This window comes from Canis lupus, chromosome 25 (assembly GCF_003254725.2).
Source record: "Canis lupus dingo isolate Sandy chromosome 25, ASM325472v2, whole genome shotgun sequence".
Taxonomy (NCBI): Eukaryota; Metazoa; Chordata; class Mammalia; order Carnivora; family Canidae; genus Canis; species Canis lupus.
In genome coordinates this window covers 18824001-18844298 of record NC_064267.1, presented here as the reverse complement: position 1 = coordinate 18844298, position 20298 = coordinate 18824001, and the positions used below count along the sequence as shown (strand labels likewise).

Sequence of the window (20298 nt, the reverse complement as noted above, 5' to 3'; positions counted from 1 at the left end):
ATGTTTGAGGCTGAGATCCAGGTACTTGTTTACTTTTTCCATGATGATGGCCATGTGTCCTCAACAGCCCTAGAAGAGAGGACTAAGGGAGCAGGTCAGACAAATGCCAGAAAACCTCCCTGGTATATGCGCATGTGTACATGTGTACTTGTGTGCATGTGTGTGGTCTGTGAAACCCTGGGGATGGAGCAATGCTGTTAAGAGCTTTCCTTGACCTTCTCTAAAAACCATTCCCTCTTCTTAAACTTCTCATCCATACACTTCTGGGCTGGGATACCTGGCCAAGTGATCATGAGAAAGAAAAAAAAAAAAAAAGCTACCTTCCTCTGAAATTGGCCTGGGACTAAGCTGTGAAAAGTCCATGTCCTGAAAATCTTCTCCATAGGCACCAAATGCAGAAGACTAAATGAAGCCTACTCTTTTCCTAGACATTGCTAACTGAAGGCAGAGGCTTCCATCATTTCTTGACAGGGAAGACTTTTCTCCAAAAAATTATGTGATAAAAATTTAACAACTTAAAAAGAAGAAAGCAATTAAATACCACTTTGTTAAAACTATCCTATAGCCCATCAGGCCCCCTCTAGGTGGGTATTTCCACAAGTCATAGTACAGTTCTTAGAGACTGCTGGGTGTGAGCCCCAGCACAGCCTTGGTCTTGGCAACAGGTATCCTAAGTTAGCCTGGGGGACACACAGGCAAAACACAGCACTCAGAAATGAGTCAGAAGTTAACAGATTAAGTATGGAGATAAAAGGAAGATAGGTCTTTAAACATTTCTGAATTTAAAAAAAGAAACAGAAGGAGTTGTATAAGAAGGGAAGAGATTATGTATAAAAATTTAAATGTTCGGGATCCCTGGGTGGCGCAGCGGTTTAGCGCCTGCCTTTGGCCCAGGGCGCGATCCTGGAGACCCGGGATTGAATCCCACGTCGGCTCCCAGGGCATGGAGCCTGCTTCTCCCTCTGCCTATGTCTCTGCCTCTCTCTCTCTCTCTCTCTCTCTCTCTCTATGTGACTATCATAAATAAATAAAAATTAAAAAAAATATAAAAAAAAATTTAAATGTTCACACATAAAAAGCCATGATGTATTCTTCAAGGCTCAACCCACATATACTTAGCACATTGCAGAGACTGCCTAAAGGAAGGGAGTGGGTTCCAGGATGGACATAGAAATGAAATAAAAAGGCCAGAGGCTCACAGACAAGGCTTCAAAAATGGGAAAAAGTCAAGTAAATGTGAGGTGGGGCATCTGGGATCAGATGAGATAACTGTGTCTGAGGCTGTTCTCTGTGTTCTCCTTCCCCAGGCTGCTCTGCCAGTGTCTCACCCCTGGGCTTTCAGTCAGAGCTTGACAGAGTGATCGTGGCCCTGGCATCAGCACTTTCTCATGCATGTGGGCAACCAGCTGGGGCCAACAGAAAGGTGAGAACGCCCGAGGGTGATAGAGCACACCTGTGTATGCACACAGCTTCACTGTCACCCAACCTTGTGGAGACTCATTTGGTGTGTGCATGTGCACACACGTGTACACACATGCACACTTTCATGCATGTACATACCACACACGTGTACATTCACATGCAGAGAACACCGCACTCACGCATAAACATACATGAACATATACCACATACACATACACACTTGGGCCACATATTCTTTTTTATTTATTTATTTATTTATTTTATTTTTTTATTTTTTGGGGCCACATATTCTTTAGGTGGCTCTGCATTCTGTTCAGAAACCCAAGATGCACTATCTGTGCCCATAGGTTAACCCCTATTTTCAGCTCTTTATCTTCCCCAAGATGTGTGTCAGAGACAATATTCCCAGTCCCCTTGCTCATCTCTTTTCTTATACAGAGTTCAGAAGGGAAGCACGATTCATGGAACCTACCCTGAGAGCAGCATGTCAAAGGGAAGAAAGACTCAGAGGGCCTCTGTTCAGGAGACCCTGCCTGGTGCATCCCCAGAGCAATAGGACAGAATTAATCACAGCCACATTTGTTCCCAAAGTGCCTATGAGGGCATAGAAAAGGGAGACCATGATACATATCAGGTCTCAACTGCTACTGAGCAGGTACTTGGGGCCCCCAGGAACACCAGGCAGTCAGTGGTCTGACCACACAAAGACACGGAATCCCAAGCTTGGACCAGTGCAGGCACCCATGTGGGTTCGGCAATGATACCCTTGTCCATCACTGTTTTTTTCTGGGCTGTGAACTGTAGGAAAGTCACAAGACCTTCTGTTCTTTCAAGGCCTCTGGTCAGGTTGGTGAACAGCCTCTCCCCACCTGTCAACAAGACCCTCACAGGGCAAGTAACATGCCCCTGAAGTCACAGCCGCCACCCTCAGATGGAAAGCACCAAAGTACAAGGTGGGTGCAGGCACCAGCACCAAGTCTTGCACACAGCAGCTGTATTCTTTGGTTGTGTTCCTTAGCTCCCAGTACTGAGAATTTTATTTTTCATAGCTGGAACCTGATTTAAAACCTTAACTCCCTCAAATCCAGCTGAAGTCTTTGGGATGCTCTGCCCATAGTAATTCACCCATCGTCCTGGCTACCTTGGTTTACCAAGGGGTTCGCTGGTTTGATTAACTCTTCAGAACTTGTGTCATTTACTGGGTTTGTTCCCACCTATGGGAATGAGGCCACATTCACTCTGGCTGACCCCAGACTTCATACCTCTACCCTACTACCTTCCAACTCTCCTTCTTCTGATACATGGTCTCCTCCAAGATGGAGTCATATGGTTGACCTGTTCTTCTTCCAAGTTGACCAAGAGGCTGAGATGGATCTGTTTGCTTATGTTGACTTGATTTCTCTCCATGCATTTAGATGCATGGTCTGTTCCTCTCTTCATCTTCTTTTAATAACAATAAGTAGTAATAGTCATATTGACTGCTTTGTATATACTGGACCTGAGGTAAACACTTTATCTGCTCTCTACGTTAATCCTCACAATAACCCTGTAAAGTACATACTATAGCTAGCTCCATTTTTTAAAGGTGAGAGAACTGGGTTTCAGAGAGGCTAAGTTAGGTTGATGGAGCTTGGATATCAGCTCAGGAGGTCTGAGTCTCAGAGCCTGTACTAATCCCCGTTAATTCCTCCACCAAAGTTACAATAGCCCTTCCTCTCAGAAACATCTCTCCCATTGATTTCCTTGTTTAGGGTATCTAGAAAACTTGTACAAATAAAGTCTCCTGTGAGCAAGGGGCGAGGAATCTAGACTCTCCTGCTGTCACCAGGCCTGGGTTCCTGGAGGATCAGGGACTCCAGAAAGGAGGATCACACAAAGGCAAATTAGTGTAGGGACCAAGGGCCCCCCACCTCCTCACCAAAGATAGGCCATCTGGCATGAAGATTATTTTGAATTAGAAGCAATCAAAACCCAGTAGACTCAGGAGAAGTTCTTTAACGCCCTCCCCACCCCCCACCCTCCACTGCCTAAAAGAATTTAGGTAAAGGATCTGCTCCGGGAAGAGAGTTGTCACCATAGAAAACTACATTGTAATATGAACTAGGTGTGGTGGACAGGGAGGAATGGAGCAAGGCCTGTTTGGTTAAAGTCTTCTATGCCTCGTTGTTTCTGTGGGCCCAGAATGTTGTTTACCAAACATTTACTCCCATTCTTCCTTGAATTACTTTCCTTCCCTTTGAAGTCTCAAACCCCTTCTCCTTAGTTCAGGATGACACATACACCTCATTTTCTCATCTTTGGAATCTTATATCCATGTGGATTCCCTGTATATATGAAACTAAATTTGCTTTTCTCCTGTTAATCTGTCTCATGTCACTTTGATTTAGTCCAGCTAGAAGGATCTTAAAAAGCAGAGGAAATTCTTCCTCTTAGAATCCCAGAGACCTGGATTTTTTTCTCTTTCTTTCTTTCTTTCTTTCTTTCTTTCTTTCTTTCTTTCTTTCTTTCTTCTTTCTTTCTTTCTTTCTTTCTTTCTTTCTTTCTTTCTTTCTTTCTTTTTCTTTCTTTCTTTTTCAAAGACTTGGATTCTAAACTGGGATCTGCTCTCAAAGTTGTGCATCTTGAGCAAACACTTTGCAGCCAGTGTCATAAGCTACAGCCTGAGGATAATTTCACTCAGCAGATATTTTTTGCTGTCTTTGATACAGAGCTGAAGGAGTCAGGAAGAACAAACAATTACAATAAAAGGCTCTAGAAGTTTACAGATGTCTGCAAGGATCAGGAAAGATTTTGTGATGGTGGTATCCTTTGAAATAGAATTTAAAATAAGAGGAGGGTCCTAATGGGAAGAGGCATTGGGGAAGGGTGTTCCTGGAGGGGAACAGTGTTGACAAAGACATGGAGGTGAGAAAGCTAAGATGTAGCTCATGAACTGAGACCAGTCCCAAAGGCCCAAAGGCCCAAAGGCTCATTGAGGACAGTCCAACCCTCTCATTTCAAGGGGCAGAAACTGAGATCAAGACTTGAGTTTCTCAAAGGGAATCTGAACAGTATGGCAGTGTATTGACCAGGATCCCAGTAGGAAGCAGCTGGCACTTTCCAGATGGAAAATTTGAGGGGAATATAATTAAGGAGGACATATAAAAGTGCAGGCAGGTACATGTAGCCACAAAGGCTAGCATAGTATCCTGGGGCAGGTAGTAATTTGTCAATATCTCCCCTTCCCAAGCCTGAAGGGTAAGAGCATAGAGCAGTCACTAGACCCCAGAAGGAGCACTATTTGGGGAGGGCCTAAAGCACAGCCAACCTGATGTAGAGGTAAAAAATTCCTTTCCCTCCAGCCTTAGATTCTTGGCTGGGGCCCTGTAAATTACACTGACAAAAGATCAACAAGAGAAAAAGAGAAACAGAAGTTTGTTAACAAAACATGACACACACACACACATGAAACACTCAGTGAAATGTAGAGAAAGGGTCCTTAGAACTGGAACTTACACAGCATCTTAACAAAAGAACAGTAAATTTTTAGAGAGGTGACAAGACAAAACAAAAGGTCTTTCAGTTTCTAGAGAAGGCAAATACATGGGGGAACTAGTGGAGAATAAGGGCTAGTTTTAGCAAGGTTTTTGTGTAAATTCCTCTGATGCCATTTCCAGGCTCATAAACATCTAGAGTTGTCTCAGTGATTAACTCCTGCCCTTCCAAGAGAAGGGAGAGGGCACCTTTAAAATGCACGTCCTGGGCAGCCTGGGTGGCTCAGCGGTTTAGTGCCATCTTTGGCCCAGGACGTGATCCTGGAGACCTGGAATTGAATTCCACTTGGGGCTCCTGGCACGGAGCCTGTTTTTCCCTCTGCCTGTGTCTCTACCCCTTTCTCTCTTTCTTTCTGTGTCTCTCATAAATAAATAAATAAATAAATAAATAAATAAATAAATAAGTAAAATCTTTTAAAAAATAAAATAAAATGCATGTCCTGTTTCTAGGTAAATAGAGCAGAGAGCTTGCCTTATATCTGCTTCTTCTCAATTGCCTTCAGCTCAAAATAACCAATATGCCAAGGTGACATATTTCTGGGTGGCATATTATGTACCCGTCACTGAAAAGTCATTCACCTGCTGAGGCAGAGATGGCTGAGTGGGTACAATTTCAGGGAATCTTTGTGTCTGTCAGTTTCTCTGTCACATAAATAATCTCATCCTTCTCTAATCCCAGACACCTCAGGGAGGAGTTAAAAGCGGCCAATACATTCCTTTTCTATTGGGCAGCAGAAGCCTGAAAGAATGTCTCTCATTTCCTCTTCCTAGCTCCCAGCAGGACCTGGGGCCTGGACAGCTCCCACAGTGTACCGCCAAAAGAGGAGACACCATGAGCCCAGGTTCTAGGGGGTGGATCCTGGGGCCTGGACTCAGACACAGAGCCTTTCCTGAGTTGCAGGTAGGAGTCTGACTCTGACCAAGGTCCTCTTTACCTCAAGGAGTGCTATGAACCTCCGCCTCCTCCAAGGATTCTGAGCTGTTCAGCTGCCCCATCTCTCAGCCGTGCTTATTATCTGCACACTATATGTGACTCTGGGGGCCAGAAATCAAACACAGGGGTGGAGAAAATGTGACTGGGAGGGATATTTTGTGGGAAAAGAAATTAGGTTTGGAGAGTATTGGTCAAGAAAATCACCCATTAAATGTTCACTGATTGTCTACGTAGGGGAGGAAACCATTTTTTCTATGTCCTTCAAGATTCTTCTATCAGGGCACCTGGGTGGCTCAGCAGCTGAGTATCTGCCTTCGGCTTAGGTCATGATCCCAGGGTCCTGGGATCAAGTCCCACAAAGGGCTTACTGCAGGGAGCCTGCTTCTCCCTCTGCCTATGTCTCTGTCATTCTGTGTCTCTCATGAGTAAGTTCATAAAATCTTAAAAAAAGATTCTTCTAACTGGACTAAGAACTAAGTTGACATGAGACAGATTAACAGGAGAAAATCAAATTTTATTTCATACATATAGGGAATACACACAGACATGAGATTCTAAAATTAGATGAAATTAGGTATATCTTGAACTAAGGAGAAGGGGATGGGGAATTCAAAGGAAGAAATGTAATTCACGGAAAGATGAAAAAGAGTAAATGTTTGGTCAATGGATGTTTGCTGGGCCATACAGAAACAATAGGACATTGAGAGGACTTTGATGCAACAGGCCTTGCTCCATTCCTCCCTGTCCACCACACCTAGTTCATATTACAGTGTAGTTTTCTGTGGTGACAGCTCTCTTCCTGGAGCAGGTCCTCTGTCTAAATTATTTTAGGTGGTTGTGGGGGAAGGTCAAATTCTTTGGGCCTTGATTGTTTCAAATTTGGTATAATCTCCATGCTGAGTCTGGTCTTGGTAGTGGGATGCCCTTGGCCCCTACATCTATAATATTCATAAAGGCAAGAAGTGGGAACCTGTGAAGGTTTAAAAGAATCTTCATCTTTTCAAAACAATGAGAAAAAAAAAAAAAACAAAAGAAAGCAACAATAGGTATGATTACATAATAAACAGGATTCTCTAGGTCAAAATTTACCATTAACTGATACTTTTGCTCTATGAGAAAAACATGTAAATGGCCCTAAGAGAAAGGAAATACTGACTTATAAAATTATATGAAAAATGTTCAAAGAAATGTTAATTAAACTACACACCCTTTTATATCTACCTAAAGCATTTAACTAAAGTACTGTTTATGAGGATGAAAAAGATAGACACTCCCATATCCAGCTGATTGAGGATAAAAAGTTAAAACCTTGCTGGAAAGCAATCTGGCACTTTGTGCCAAAAGTCCCTAAAATATTCAGTCCACTTGACTGAGTCTCCAATTCTAAGAATCTAAGGGGAAAAATTTTTAAATACAGGCAAATATGAGGAAACAAGGACACTGAAATTTTTTATAATAAAAAAATAAATGGAGATGCTCTAAATTTCTGATAATATAAGGGTTTGCCTGAATTGTGGTAGAGCTCTATTGCAAGATATTAATGTCTTTACGAAAAATAAGGTTATGGAGAATTTCCAATGTTATTAAGGTAAAAGATGAAGATAGAGAATCATGTGGCATGATTTCATATATGGATATATATATATTCTTAAAAAGGCACATGGGAAAAACAAGAAGAGAGGGCCATAAAGGTAGTAGTGAGACTAGCTTAAGGAAAGAGAGAAAAAACTGAAATGAGAAGGCCTAAAATGTAAGAATGATTACTTAGTTAGCTTATGCTGCAGGACCAACAACACAAATCCCCTGATTTGGTCTGGGCCCACCTCGTAGTTCTGGATCTCACAGAGTGTCTGCATTTCAACTGGGCCCCAGATCCAGACAGGGCTTGCCCAAGACAGTGTTTCAGGGCAACCGTGCATCCAGGGTCTCTCCTCATCCTCCCAGGGCCCACAGGCCAGCCTGGACATGTCCTTCGTACAGTGTTGGCAGAATCACAAAGGACCTCTTGAGGCCCAGGCTCAAAACTGGCACCAGGTGACTTCTGCCTATCTTCATGGCCAAAGGAAGTCAGATGGTGGAGCTCAGCTTCAGGCTGTGAGAAAAACCCCACACACTGTGTGAGGGAACTACAGAAGAGCATGTGAAGGGCACAAGTTCAGAGGGGGCGAAGAAGTGTGGCCTTCAGTGCAGTCCACATGTTATTAATGTACTCATTTATATATTTGAATGTTATATTTACTTATATTCTATACTGAACCAGGGTTACCTTTTACAATGAAAAATGAAAGTTGGGAGATTCTTTTGTTAGGGCATATTTTTGTTTTTCACTTCTTTTTAATCAAAAGATACTAGGGCAAATCTGATAGTAAAGGAATGGAAATGGGAAAGAAGCCTACGAAACATAATGTTTTGTCCATAGGGCATCCTCAGAGATTGCAGTTTCTGCTCATTCACTTAAAACAAGTGCCACCCCTATAAAGGTATAGCAAATCCTACAGATGTCACTGGAACCATCCCCGCACAGACTGGGAAACTCTTTCTATTGAAAGAACATTTTTTATGAAAGTAAAATAGCAGATACTGTGACAGTCCATGACATAATGGAGCTACATGACATGGGAAGCCATTGGTATCCAAAATGGGTGATAATGATTTTAACTATCATTCCCATACACTAAGCCATGATTAATTAATTTTCTCTCTGCCAAATACACAGGGAGTCACATTAGTGCCCAAGACTGGCAGAAAGAAAAGGTGTTATTTGTTGAGAACTTCTTATGAGCCAGGCCTGTGCTGGTTGCTTTCACAGAGAACACCCATGTGAACCTCACAATAGCCCTACTCTGAGAGACATATTGATTCTTCAGCTATGGAAGCTGAACCTCAAGAGAGGGAGGTAACTTTGCCCAAGAGTGTTTCAATTTCCATTCTGCCCAAACTTGTGCTTTTTCTTCTATATCATGCTGCCTGACCTCATTCAGAAACATAAATGAGGAAGGGTAGGAGATTTTGCCCTGATCTCCATCTTTTTCAACCAGCATTTACAGAAGAAGGGCTGAGTGTGAGAGAGCTAGAGATCCACAGACATATGAAACCCAGTCCCCCTGCTCAAGGAACTTACAGGTCAGGAAGGCATCTTGGTGTCCAATGAGATGGCAAAATGAACATACAATACAGACACTTGTAAAAAAAATGTATGTGCAAAAAGCATGATCTATTGATGGATATTGCTAGACAACACTTAAAATTTCTAGGGCACCTAGGTGACTCAGTTGGTTAAGCATTTGCCTTAGGCTCAGGTCATGGTCCCAGGGTCCTGATATCTAGCCCTGCATTGGGTTCCCTGCTTAGTGGGGAGTCTGCTTCTCCCTCTGCCCCTCACCTTACTTGTGTTCTCTTTCATGCATGCGTGTACTTGCCCTATCTCAAATAAATAAATAAAATCTTAAAAAAATTTTCCACCTCTATATTTTTTCACATCTCCTATATGTTTCCTATCTATTTGCCTCTGGGCTCTGTATTCCAGATGATTTCTTCACAAGTTTCTACAAACTCATTACAGCTAGGACTATATGTAAGCCATCAATCACACTGCCATTCTCTTCATATGTTTTCATTCCTAGATTTATTTTTCTCCATAATATTCTTTTGCTTGCTTTATGGATTATATTCATTCTTTTGTCTTCCTTCACATTTAAAAAATATTTATTTATTTTATAAAGAGAAAGAGAGAGAGAGAGAGAGAGTGTGTGTGTGTGTGTGTGTGCGCGAGAGAGTTGGGGGAGGGGGGAGAGAGGCTCCTCTCTTGAATAGCTTGAATGTATCATGTTCAATCAAGCAGATTCCCTGCTGAGCGGGGACCCCCCCCACACACACACACACTTGGGGCTCTATCCCATAACCATGAGATCATGACCTGAGCCAAAATCAAGAATCAGATTCTTAACTGACTAAGCCACCCAGGCACTCCTCCTCTTTCACAATTTAAACATGCTTATATGACAGTCATGCTCATATCTCACTGTTATCTCTAGGTTCTTAAGGGTATTTTCTTTAAGTCTATTTGCTTTTGTGCCATTGGATTTCCTTCCATATTTTGTGTTTTCATCCACACATCATCTTCAGGGGGACTGTCCTCTGTGCAGGCCTCCCTCTGGGGCGACTGTGATTATCTCCACTTGCACACTATGGGGTTTGTTGCTCCCAGTTCTCTTGGGAGGTTAGTTTCCATCTCCCTCTCTTGGGAGGTTAGTTTCTCATCTCTCTCTCTCTCATCTGGCCTCTCACAATGTGCTCAACCTCATGATTCCAATTTCTCACATCAAATCTGTTCCAACCTCAGCCCTGAACAACAAGCTTGCTCAGCAATGGACCATGTGCTCAGGCCAGATATAGGTTTTGAATTCAAGTTCAGGAAATAGAGAGCCACTTCCTGAGTTCAGACTTTACTCAGGTAGCCAGGGACAAGTTCCCAAAATAAATGGCCTTATGACCTCAATATCTGCCTAAAGTGACAGTTAATACCTCAGCCTTTAAGAAAAAATAACTACATGCCATGTACCTTCAGGTTCCTCCTACCACTGACTTGTCTCTTCATCTCTGGCTTCAGGAGAGTTCCCATTGAAACATGGTTCTGCATTTATATTTGTATTTTATCTGGCATTTCATGTGTGGAACAAGAAGTGAGCTTTCCATGACAGGCAAGTTGACCAGGCAATTGGATGTTGTGCTAACCCAGGATATGCTCCACGAATAGCTTGAATGTATCATGTTCAAAATCAAACCCATCAGCACCTATGATCTCCTATAAACTCGAGGATCCTCTGTCTTTCTACTTCATAACCGTTAGTACATGATTTTCATCTTCATGGTCCCTGTGGTCACAGGATGGCTGCTGGAAAGGCAGTAAGGTAAAAAGGCACAGGCTGACTGTCAGCTCTTTTTTTAAGAGGTTTTCCAGAATCCATCCTTTCAACAATTTTCTTTTACATCTCATTAGCCAAAATTTAGTCATATGGTAATCTCAATCTACAAGAGGGTCTGAAATAAGCAGTTCTTCAGCTGGGTGCACAACACTCCTAACAAATTGAGTTCTATTAATAAGAAAGTCTCTGCCATAGTAACCAAGACTAGCACACAAGACCCTTTGTGGCCTACTGTCTGTAGTCCCCATATCACCTCCATTTCTCCAGCATCATCACCCTCTACTTTCCAAACAAATTCCATGCTACCACCAAACTGAACTTTGGCTACTTCCTGTAGCAACTTTCCCACTGCAACCCACAGGTAACATCCATCACTCATAATTCCTTGTCTTAGGTCTGTCATTCTTTTTTTTTTTTTAAGATTTTATTTATTTATTCATGAGAGACACACAGAGAGAGAGAGGCAGAGACACAGGCAGAGGGAGAAGCAGGCTCCATGTAGGGAGCCTGACGTAAGACTCCATCCTGGGTCTCCAGGATCACACCCTGGGCCGAAGGCGATGCTAAACCACTGAGCTACCCGGGCTGCCCAGGTCTGTCATTCTTGATAGACTGAAAACGCCATGGAAGTTCACTAATGGAATTTCAGAACTAATCATTGGCTTGATACATACTGTGTGTTCAATAAATCTTTCTTTACTTATGAATGAGTGGACAGATGGATGGATGAAGGTTCCCTTTCTCTCTCATATATCTGTTTTCATATATACTGTTCCCTTTGCCTAGCATGCTTTCCTGTATTTACCACCCAGCTAATTCCTGTTTATCACTAAGATTCAGTTGAGATGTGCCCTCTTTGAGAAAGTTCTCCCAAAGAACAAGATGAGGTACCTTGCTTTTTGCTCTGGTGGCCCCTGTGTATCCCACCACAATAGCCTTTATTATGCTGGATTGTACATCTGGGTTTACTTGCCTTTCAGCTTTGAGCTCTTTGAGAGCAGACCTGACTTCAACTCTGTAAGTCCAGTGCTGATCTCATGGCCTGTCATGGAGCAGGAACTCAATAGATTTGCAATGAAAATAGAGTAAGAGTGAAAGTAATGAAGACCATGTGTCCCTTGTTTCTAGAGAAAGATATGGCTTGTGGAAGATGCTTTGGATGAGCTGAATGAGGAGTTCTTCCAACTCAGTGCTCAAGCCCTCGAGCTTCAGAAGGAAAATGACAAGCCAGGCCAACTGCCCCCAAGTGAAGGAAATGCATTTGCGGTAAGCACAGCAGGCCACCACCTCAGCTCCTGAGGTGTCCTACAGACAGCTGGGTCTTACAGTGTGGACCCCACAGAGCCACAACCCCTTTCATAGAAGAGTTGAGATCAGAACAACCAGCTCTGACCAGAAAGCCCACCTGTTTTTGGTTTTGCCTGTTTGCATTGGCAAGTACTTCTAAAGACAGGGAAGCCCACTCAATCAGTTTGGTCTTGCAGGTCTCTAAGTAAATTGATGGCCTGGAAAGACTGAGGAAGACATGACAAGGGAGCAATAAAAATAGCCTAAGTACATGGTTCTGGAACAAGGACTTTTCCATGAGATGCATTTGTCATCTAGATTGCTCTCTTATCCTAACTTGGGTCTCTGGAGATGTTAACATAGGGAAGGTTGGAGGGGACAAAGACAAGGGACAGAAGAGATAATTCTATCTGCACTGAGCTCAATAAAATTCTACTCATCAAAGCAGGCAGCTGGCTTGTAGGCCTTATTTGCCACTTGGAGTTTTTTTTTTGTTTTTTTTTTTTGTTTTTTTTAAGATTGTATTTATTTATTTGACAGAGAGAGAGCACAGTAGGCAGAGCGGCAGGCAGAGGGAGAGGGAGAAGCAGGTCTTCTCCTGAGCAAGGAGCCTGTTGTGGGGCTAGATCCCAGGACCTGGGATCATGACCTGAGCTGAAGGCAGATGCTTAAACAACTGAGCCACCCAGGTGCCCCGCCACTTGAAGATTTTTAATATTGCATTAAAATACCATTTCTTTTGACCTGAGTTTTTTGTTACACTCTTAACTTTTGCACCCAAACCAGCACCTTCCTCATTTTACCCCACTCCCTGCCTTAGTGAATTGCTAAACACAGGCAATGCCCTGGCTGGTGAAGGAGCATGCATAGTTACCTCCTCTTGCTAGGCTTTCCAGAGCAGGCATCTGTGCCATATCTGTGTCATCAAGGAATTCCTCCTTCAACTAGGAATGCCCCTAGGACTGAGGATCCAGGAGGAGCAGGTTTGGGGCACTGCAATGCTCCACAAATACAGAGAGTTCCATGAGAACATTGTATGTGTCTGGGCCTTAATGTTGGGAGGTCTGGAGAATCTGTTTTTCTTGGTCAATCTGCCCTCCCTCTTTTTTAAAAAAAAAATATTTTATTTATTTATTATTTATTCATTACAGACAAAGAGGCAGAGACACAGGCAGAGGGAGAAGCAGGCTCCATGCAGGGAGCCTGATGTGGGACTCGATCCCGGGACTCCAGGATGATGCTCTGGGCTGAAGGCAGATGCTAAACCACTGAGCCACCCAGGGATCCCCTGCCCTCCCTCTTAAGACCAAAACAAGAGCACCTGTGCTCACAAATGACTAAAGGAAAATTTATGTTGTGTACAAACAACGCACAGCAAGGGCTGTAACAGTCACAAAATGCACAGATGCCCTTCCCAGCAGGGCTGGGGGAACTGTCTCCTGAGGTCCAAAAGGTTCCCTAAACCCCTAAGGTGGGTCCTTCTCATGAAACCTAAATGAGGATGCCAACCTCTCATTGTGTTCTTTCTTCATTGTGTCTATTGTTCCTTAATTGAGCTTCATCTAGACTTTTTCCAAAAAAGCCACTAAGCTGCACGGTCTCTGTGTAGCCCCCCTCCACTTCAGATAGGCAGCTATGATGTCAGTTCCACTGCAGAGAGACCTGGCACAGGGACCTATCACTGACAGCGTTGAGGGGCTCAGATGATTTGGTGAGGATAAAGTAACAGAGATACTTCAAGATTAAGGAGAGATTATATAAATATCTCTAGTATTAAGGAAGGAAAAAACAGGATGAGCTGAGGGGCTGTAAAATGCAGCAAGACTTAATTATTCAATAATTATTTCAGATTATTAACCATGATGATTATGTAATGGATATAATTAGTTGTTGTTGTGCATTAATGTAACAATATAAACCCAGGGAACACTATGTCTTTATTAGTTAATTGTGAGATCAGCCCCTCAAGGTAACTCATTGGCATCTTCCCAAGTTTTTGGTTGGGTGGTTATGCCTAGAGACTATCAGAGTGACAAGAGTCTTCAAGCCAAGGTCACATAATAGATTCAGGAAAGAGATAGGGGTCACATCTCCTTTTTCTATTTGTGTCCTTTTCAGGAGGTTCCCAACATCTTGCCTTATGTGTGGCTGGAAGACAGACTCTATCCAGCAGAGGCAGGTGGCCCAGATGAAGAGAATTTGAGGAACAGTGCCCTGAGGAGTGAGCAGGCCCTGATGCTGGGAGTGAGAAGAGCCCACCTGGCTCAGAGGATTGAAGACCTGGAGTGGGAGCTGTCCCTGCTCCTCCAGGTGACAGATGGCAGTGTGCGTGCAGGAGGGGACTGGCCCAGCCTAGGGAGACACTGAGTCACACAGGATGCTGTGGTGGCCACCTGTAGGCGTGTCTTCTCCACAGAGAACACAACCAGGTTAATCCACTCAGTCCTGGTAGGAAAGAGTGGGTGTCTGAAGGGCCACCAGGCCTGGAGGGTGTGCTCAGTTTCAGGACATGTTCCTTTTGGGTAACACCCAACTTTTTTTTCAGAGCCTGGACTTGTACAGATTTCTGCCTGGGATCCTTTGGGGTGAGGAAAAATAAAGTTGTAGAGTTTGAGAAAATTGACCTGTGTTCCCATCACTGAATCTATCCCTCATTCTCTCTTGAGGGTACTGACCACTGAGTGCTGCAGTCCAGGCCAAATGCCCCCAACAGTTTTACTGGGGTGCCCGGCTTCAGGGGTGACAAGTGCTTGGGATGGGGAGTATGAGAACTTAGATGAAGTTGTAGCACAGAGCATCCACACCCATCTTCCATCATTCTGGAGTCATCATGGGGATCCTCAGTGAGCCGCATGTCCTGCCCAGTTCCAGTGACCTCCTGGAGCACAGAAATGAGGTAAGGCATGCTGGCAAGCCCCAGCCTCCTGTGCCACACTGAGGACCTCAGCCCCAGGGGGGACTCTGCTTCCCCAGGACAGCCTACACTTTGTGCCCACTGTGCCTTTGCATAAGCAGTTCTCTTCCCAGAAGGTCCCTCCTTCCTCTGTCCACTCACTCCCGTCGAAGCTCTCTGCACCTTCCAAGACCTGGCCCAGAAGCCCTTGGCATGCAGCTCTTCTCAACCTCCATTCCCAGTCTTTCTTTCCTTTGAATCCTCATGTTGTCTTGTTTCTACTATTCATCATAATCCCACTTTAGTCGTTTGTGCCATGATTTATCCTTCTTTCTAGATTTTAAGTTCCTTAAAGGCAGAGTGTGTCACACATACACACCATTTAGCACACTGTTTTGCACATACAGGATACCAGGTGAGCCAGAAATCCTTCATGAATGTAACTGACTGTACAAAGTCATGCAGTCATGTCAGGGCCACACCAACACATGGGAAACTGAACACCACTAGACAGAGGGAAGCATTCAGAGGCAAAGAAGCAGAGTTCCAGGGCTAAATCTCTGGGACACGTTAAAGGAGGGGCTAGGACTTGAACCAAGCCTTTAAGGGAATGAAAGATGGACTGTGGATAAGGGGCCCAGAAAAGGGAAAGCATTTCTGGCTAGTTAGGTAGCCGGTAAAAAAGAGACATGAGTGAGAAGAGCATGCAAGGTATTAGCTAAAAGGAATCAGGACAGAATCCATTTAGGAAGAAGAAACCACAGGGAGAAGTAAGGGTGGGAAGACTGGCTAAGCCCTCCTGAATCCCTGGCTCCTGGGGGTCTCCTCCCCATCTTCAGCTAGTGCTCTTTAGCCCACAGCCATCCTATGGCTGAGGCTGCCAGGCTGGGCCACAGAACTGTGTCCAGCCATTTCTGATAACCATTGTTGGGTTGAAGTCCTTGGTCCTCACAGCAACTAGATGGAGCCACACCTGGACTCTGATATCTTGTCAATTTGATCAAACATGTGCAGGCCTACCTCTCCATGGACTTGAACCTGGGTGTCCCAAGCAGATATTCACCCAGGGCCTAGAGGAACAGACCTCCCCCTGTTGTTCATTGGGTCTGTCAGGATGGCCACCCACTGTTGTGCCTCAAACACTTTAGGAGGGAGGTTTCTCAGGTGACTCTCCCCCCACAATCAGGAGCTGCCACTGCCATAGGGGGTCTCTTCTGCCTGTGAGATCCTACAGTTCAAAGCTCCAGGCCACTGAAGAGAGACAAGCAGTCATAGGGGCCAAAGTCCCCTATCAAGTCCTTACCAACTGGTTTTTGCTTTTCTGGCTGGTTCTAAAGTCTTCATCATCATTCTCTAGGGAGGTGAGTGACTGCTGTCCCTTTTAGTATCAGCAGGTCTCTGGGCTAGGACAGAAGACAGGTCACTACCCACATCAAACTACAAAAGAAAAAGCACCAATGATGCTGTATTTCCAGTGCCACCTGGGCCTCCAGGCAGCTCTCCATGTATCCAAACTACTTTCTAGTGTGGCCTCTGGGATTGACATTGCTGACCCTGAGAGACCTAGAAATCCTATTTCTGCCACAATCAAACACAGCCCCCAATGTGTGTCTGACAATATTCATTCACAGATACATGATTCAGAGTGGACCAAGGCCCAGAACAGAGCTGAGGCCTGGGGGTCCTTACTAGCCATGTGCCCATGGGCCTGAAGGATCAGCCTGAGTCAACATGGGGGCTCATCCCAGGAGTGGGAGGTCTGTCTACCCAGATCTGAGCCCAGTGCCACTTCTCATGGATCCTAAATCAACCATCAGAACAGCTAGACATTAATCAAACTCAAAGATTACCCTTCATTCACGGAAGGGGTCCAGAAGGGGGAGAGGCTGGTCCAGGCTTTCACAGTTTTGGATGTCTTGTGTCAGGAGGAGTGAAACCCTGAGAAGGTCAGCAAGAGTAGGCTAAGTGCATCTCAAACTGCATATGCAGAAAAATTGCCAGGAATCTTGTTAAAAAGCAGCTTTTGAGTCTAGAGGTTCAGAGTGTCTGCATTTCTAACAAGCTCCAGGAGAGATACCTGGGCTGCTGCTTTGTGAACCTCACTTTAAGTCCAAGGTCATAGGCCTTGGTAAGGAAAGTCAATAGTATTTTAAGATCATTAATCAGGAGAATAATAGGATCTGGGGGTATACAGCACTGGGAGGGCAAAGGTCCTCAATTCTGTATTTTCCTGATTTTGAGCTGCTACTAGACACCCAAATCTGCTACAAGCTGCACATGTGGGCCTGGAGCTCGGGTGACATGGGAGCTGAATACAGGAGAGCCTCCAAAGGACGCTGATATCTGGAGTCCATGCAGCACTCAGCAGCCTGCACAGCACTCGGTCCTTGGCAGCCCTGCCCAAAGTAGTTGCTCCCACCCCGCCTATGAAAGTACTTTCTAAATGCCAAAGCCTGGGCTAAGAGCTTTAAATACATAATCTCATTCCATTTTCACAGGAACCATATTGCTTAGGTGGCACCATTTCCAGTCCATAGATGGGGAAATGGAGGGCTGAGAAACAGTAATCTTAGGAACTATGTGACAGAGTTCATATTCAGACTTTGGTCTATCTGAGAGCAAAGCCCATGTCCTACCCACCATGTTACAGTGCTGACTACCCAGTGAATGTTCTGAAATCTACAGGCAGTTAGTAATGAACAGCCCAGCACATACTCCAGAGTCCCTTTGATTTACCTGGGCCAGTGGCTTCTAATGCAGGTTCCTCTAAATCCTATGGGTCTGTTGGTATCAGAGTTCTACAAGGATTCACTTCAGTTGTTTAATTCAAGTGTTTTAAAACTAAAAATTAATAAAACATATTCAAAGATATAACAGCCAAAATACAAATCATCAGAAAACACTCAAGTCTCAACTGCCAGGTTAGTGTGTTTTAATGTGGACTCCAAAAATAAATCTCCTGGCCTCTTAATTTTAAGATATCCTGAAATTGCAAAGGAAGATATTTTTAAATGTTTGGAATTTATAATAGTTGATCTGTATGAATCCAGATTTTTCTCAATAGTGTGTCACAAAATAATATAAGTAAGTGAGATGTTGGCTTGCACATATGTCAGCAAAAGCCACCCATGCCTCCCATTAAAATGTTTGTATTTGTCAGAAGAGCCTCATGGTTTTCATTGACCAATTTACAATAATTTATTCAATTTGAATTTATAAAATAACATACCGCTAAAACGTGGCTTTTTTTGTTGGTGGTGGTGTTGATGATGTTGTTACTTCATATGCTGCCGCCTCATGATTTTGTTGGCAGTAAGATCTCCTTACTTGAGAAGAGCCTCTGCCTGCCTGTGTGTCCCATCCAAGCCCTGAGGCTCTAGGGCTGGGCTCTGGCACAGTGAGTGACCTGCCCTGCCCCTCAGGGGGAAGCCCTGGGACTCAGTAATCTTTGTTAAGAAGGCCTGTCACTTCCCTGGCGTGGGCAGCATCTCTGGGGAAAATACCTCAGCATTTCCGTGTTTGATGGTGCTACTAGCCCTGGTCTCTCCCTACCACGGAAAAGGGACTGCCCCCAGAACTCAGTAGGGCCTGCCCCATCCCTCCCTGCATTCCTTCTTTCCGATGTTGTTGACAACAATAATGCTTGGCACTGACACACCAAGGACAGTCCAGCCTCCCAGCCTGCCCTCACTCTCCCAAGCACTGCTAGGGCCTCAGGAAGGTCAGAGAACAGATGCAAAGACATGCTGTCCACCACCTTCTTAATCACTGCAGACCACTCTCAACTCGAGAGGAAGGGATGACCGACCCTTGCAGGTCTTTGGCTCTACCCTAAGGGAAATGCTCTGCTACAGCAGGAAGAAGCTTGAAGGACCTGTGCTGCACAAGACAATGACGCTCCAACATGGTCAATGTGCAAATGAGAGAGGCATCTGCATTCATGCACAAGTGAAGCTGGAACCAAATGAAAGCTCCCTGCAGTCTGAGAACTGTAGATTCCTCTTCTGCAGCAAAAAGCCAAGAGCTGCAGCCTGAGATTGTACCCTGCTTACTGCCAGCTGTGCCACCTCCTGGTGAAGCAACAATGAGCAAGCTGCTTAAACTCTGTACTTCAAGTTTCTTGTCAATAAAACAAAGGTGATCAGCACTTGCTTGGCAGGGCTGCTGCTGGAATTAGACATACTATGCATTCATTAAGTTTTTGATGAGTGACTGGCATTCTGTAGATAGCAAACTTGTTAGTTTATTTTTTTCACTCTGAGGAGGTTCTGAGATTGTGGTGGAAGGGCCAAGGGTGAGTTGCCCCAAAATGTGCCACCTTCAAATGCAGGTTATTTCAAGCTGAGAACAATCAAGTCAGGAAAAAACTTTGACCTTTCCCCTAATTGCCTGAAAGAATTTAGATAGAGGACCTGCTTCAGGAAGAGAGCTGTCACATAAATAACTACACTATACTGTGAGCCAACTATGGTAGACAGGAGGAACCTAGCAACGCCTGTTGCATCAAAGTCCTCTCTATGTCCTGTTGTTTTGGGATGGGTCACCAAACACTTGTTAACCAAACATTTACTCCTTTTCATCTTCCTGTGAATTGCTTTAATTCCCTTTGAAGTCCCAGGTCCATATCCCTTCTCCTTAGTTCAGGATGACATATTATCTGATTTATCAGGCTGTCTTTGGAACCTCCTGTCTATGTGAATTCCCTATACACAATTAATTAAATCTGATTTTCTCCTGTTAATCTGTCTCCTGCCAATTTAATTCTTAAACCAGGTAGGAAAACCTGAAAGGGCAAAGGAAAATTTTTCCATGCCAACTGTAGAAAGTGAAGGATCCTTCCCCTAATATAAAAGTTGGGGCCATACAGCCAGGGAGAGAGACAGGAGGAACTTGGGTTTTGGTGACAAGTCCTCCCAGGGTTTGCACAGAGGAGGTCATTCTCATCCTCATTTCTGAAGATGAAAACACTGAAGTTCATGGATATTTCATGACATGCCATAGGCAGAAGCAGCAAAGGACTGGGTGGAAATCTGTTAGTCAAGCTTATCTGAATCCACGTCAACTCTCCTTTGCTCTACAAAGGTCTGAAAAGGATAATACTAATGCTGAAGGTGGTAGCAAGGGAAGGAGAAGCAGTGGTGTTGGTGGTGTCAGGCATTCTTAGCCATTGGGACAGAGTGAGATGGGTCTCCCAATTAGGAATCACTGGCTATACCACTGATTTTTAGACCCTTTGTCTTTTGCCTTAATGTTTGCTTGTTTCATGGGCCATGATAAACAGAGAAAATGTATGAAAGATGGGAC

The 20298-nt window shown here is 44.2% G+C and overlaps 1 protein-coding gene across 1 annotated transcript; it reads left to right on the top strand.

The window, feature by feature from the left end:
• Positions 1–14696, top strand: LOC125753588 (uncharacterized). Its single transcript, XM_049100802.1, has 6 exons — positions 1–94; positions 1308–1423; positions 2257–2375; positions 5727–5856; positions 11943–12080; positions 14220–14696. The coding sequence occupies exons 1-6, from the start codon at positions 1–3 to the stop codon at positions 14466–14468; spliced, it is 846 nt and encodes a 281-aa protein (XP_048956759.1). The 3' UTR covers positions 14469–14696.
• The last annotated feature ends 5602 nt before the right edge of the window (positions 14697–20298 follow it).

Excerpts from the sequence above, each read along its gene's own strand:
- LOC125753588 (XM_049100802.1), top strand. The coding sequence starts at position 1 with ATGTTTGAGGCTGAGATCCAGGTACTTGTTTACTTTTTCCATGATGAT. Across the intron at positions 1,424-2,256 it reads CAGCTGGGGCCAACAGAAAG|GCCTCTGGTCAGGTTGGTGA; the intron begins GTGAGAACGCCC and ends TGTTCTTTCAAG. Across the intron at positions 2,376-5,726 it reads GGAAAGCACCAAAGTACAAG|CTCCCAGCAGGACCTGGGGC; the intron begins GTGGGTGCAGGC and ends TCCTCTTCCTAG.